At 43.2% G+C, this 2,500-nt stretch overlaps 1 protein-coding gene across 1 annotated transcript in view; it reads right to left on the reverse strand.

Annotated features, from left to right (window-relative positions):
• abcf3 (ATP-binding cassette, sub-family F (GCN20), member 3) overlaps positions 1-2,500 on the reverse strand; it is a 13,331-nt gene that overhangs the window by 9,962 nt on the left and 869 nt on the right. The window contains exons 3-6 of the mRNA XM_071514232.1: positions 1,506-1,586; positions 1,034-1,093; positions 692-748; positions 18-40 (exon numbers count right to left, since the gene is read on the reverse strand). Of these exons, the coding sequence (XP_071370333.1) occupies positions 18-40; positions 692-748; positions 1,034-1,093; positions 1,506-1,586 (221 nt within the window). The remainder of the gene's footprint in view (positions 1-17; positions 41-691; positions 749-1,033; positions 1,094-1,505; positions 1,587-2,500) is intronic.

Genomic DNA, 2,500 nt, shown 5'->3' on the forward strand with positions numbered 1-2,500 from the left:
GATAACAGCTGACTCACCGTCCAGCAGGAGCAGGTCCGGCCTGGTGGGAACATCAACACATCACTGTTAGTCAGCTGTCAGTCATCCTCACTTCCTGTCTATCAGCAGCCTGTAGCCACGCCCACTCTGCCTTGACTGACGCACCGCAGCGTGGGACCTGAACCCTCTGCTCGTTTGACTCTAATGCGATCCGACTACACGTGATGATTTCTGTCTCCCGCCAGCAAGGCATCATGGGAAATGTAGTTGAAATGACTGAAGGCCAGGCAGCACAGGTGAAAACGGTGAGTTTGCCTGGACTGCTCAGGTTCGTGTATTTTCATGAAATCAGTTCATTTCTGTGTTTTCTAGCAGCTGAATGTAAAGCAGCTGCTGCTCATTTACAGCCTTTTCACTGTTTGTTTTGTACATGATTCATAAAAAACATTTTTTAACATTTATTTTACATAACAAACCATTTAACTTTTCAGGAAACAGGAAAATGTTCTCCAACTTTTTCTACTGAGGAAAAACGTTCTGATAGGAGAATTCACACATTTTATGAAATATTGGCTAATTTGAATGTGATTATAGCAAAATAAATAACCTCCATGATACAGAAGCGGTTTGTATTTGTGTCCGTATTTGATTTGATATAAAAGCTAAAAGTTTTTGTTGTAACTTTCAGACAGAAGCAGGAGATGAAACTCACCGAGCGAACAGCGCTCTGGCCAACGCCAGCCTCATCCTCCAGCCTCCTGAGAACTCCCTACACACACACACACACACACACACACACACACACACACACACACACACACACACACACCTCATTATGAAGCAATATACACAAATAAGTCCCTCTCTCTACTGTCACACAGTCTCTCTCTTTCTCTCAATTCAATGAGCTTTATTAGTATAACATACAGTTCAGTATATGTAATCAATGATGATAACATTAATAATGATGATAAAAAAAAGTCTAATAAAATAAAAAACAAGATTAATAAGTGTGTGTATGTGTGTGTGTGTGTGTGTGTGTGTGTGGACTCACTTGGTGGTCTGCTGTTGCATTTTGGGAGAGAAGCCGAGACCGGCCAGGATGACAGAGGCTCTGATTGGACGAGACAGATGTCAGTCAAAACACAACACAAGTACATTCAGTCAGGAGAGAAGAGAGAGCAGGATCTGACTGCTGCATCATCATCATCATCATCATCATCATCATCATCATCTGGTTTATTCAACAAACAAAAACCTTTTCTATTGGTTTGTTTATTTTGAACATATTCAAATTATTGATGTATTGCGTTGCTGTATTTTATATATATTTTCAGTATATATTTTTCCATTGCCACCTCAGTCCTGATCATTATCGGACTCATTCTCACATCAGCAGCTTGACTGTTTCCAAATACAGCGGCTAAGAAACAAAATGTGTGAGTATTTCAGTCGGTGTGGTGCTGGACCGTAGTGAGCGGTGGGAGGTGGACTCGCGGATCCTCGCGGATCCTCGTGGTTCTCACCGGGCCGGGGCTTTGTCCGCCTCGATCTCCTCCAGCTTGCCGTAGATCTCCGACAGCCGGACGCTCTCCATCCCGTCAGCCCTGCGGCACACAGAGCGGGTTCAGAGCCTTCAGCGCGGCCCGGGTCACAACACAACACGACCACACTCATCTGCACCAATCCACATCAGCCTTTCTAATTTAGACATCGGCATTATTTAAAAACAGCAGAGGCCGCTCATTAAACTAATCTGAACACAGTGAAGCGGCTTTGTAGCGGTCAGAGCGTCCGGTCCAGCCTCTACCAGAGAGAAACCCAAGGGCGTCACTTTGAGTTGGAGTGGGGGGGACATAAGGGCTCAGATGAAAAAACATTTTTAAAAGGTCTTCAACATATGCGATTTTAGGCAATGTAACGAGGGGATCGGTATGAGGTCAGAATAGATAATTACGGTGAGAAAAAAATTGCATAACGGTGCATCAAAAGGCCAGAGCCTAGACTACAGAGTCAACCATATGAAAACACTCAGCATAAAACACACAGCATCGACCGCACAGTGCAGTCATCCATCTGCTTCACATCCAGCTGCAACACAAGTCAACAATGTGTTAAAGTTACTGATCGGTTCACGTTTTTGGGTCATTTTAGAATCAGTAGGTTAGGGGGGGGGGATTCTTTTTGTAACTTATGTAACTTTTTTTAGACAATGCACATTTGTTTCTTCTATATTTACATTGCATTGTATGTTTTCTTATCGTTCTCATTTGTTAGTTAACATTTCTTAGTGCAAGCTATTTTTCAGAACATTTTTAACAAATTATGCTTTTAAAAAGTGATGAGGACAAAATCGGCCATTTCAAAAAGTGGTGGGGACATGTCCCCAGCGTCCCCGGTGTAAACGACACCTATGGAGAAACCTGTTAAATATCTCTTCCCGTTTCACACAAAAGGGGCGGGGAAAGCAAAGGAAAAGGACGACCAATCAGAATCGAGCAGAGAAGCTTTTCCCGCAGCA

The sequence above is a fragment of the Centroberyx affinis genome, unplaced genomic scaffold (genome assembly GCF_046629955.1).
Source record: "Centroberyx affinis isolate AG114_WGS23_722 - 3 ecotype Tasmania unplaced genomic scaffold, CSIRO-AGI_Caff_v1 ptg008274l_1, whole genome shotgun sequence".
In the NCBI taxonomy this organism is placed as follows: domain Eukaryota; kingdom Metazoa; phylum Chordata; class Actinopteri; order Beryciformes; family Berycidae; genus Centroberyx; species Centroberyx affinis.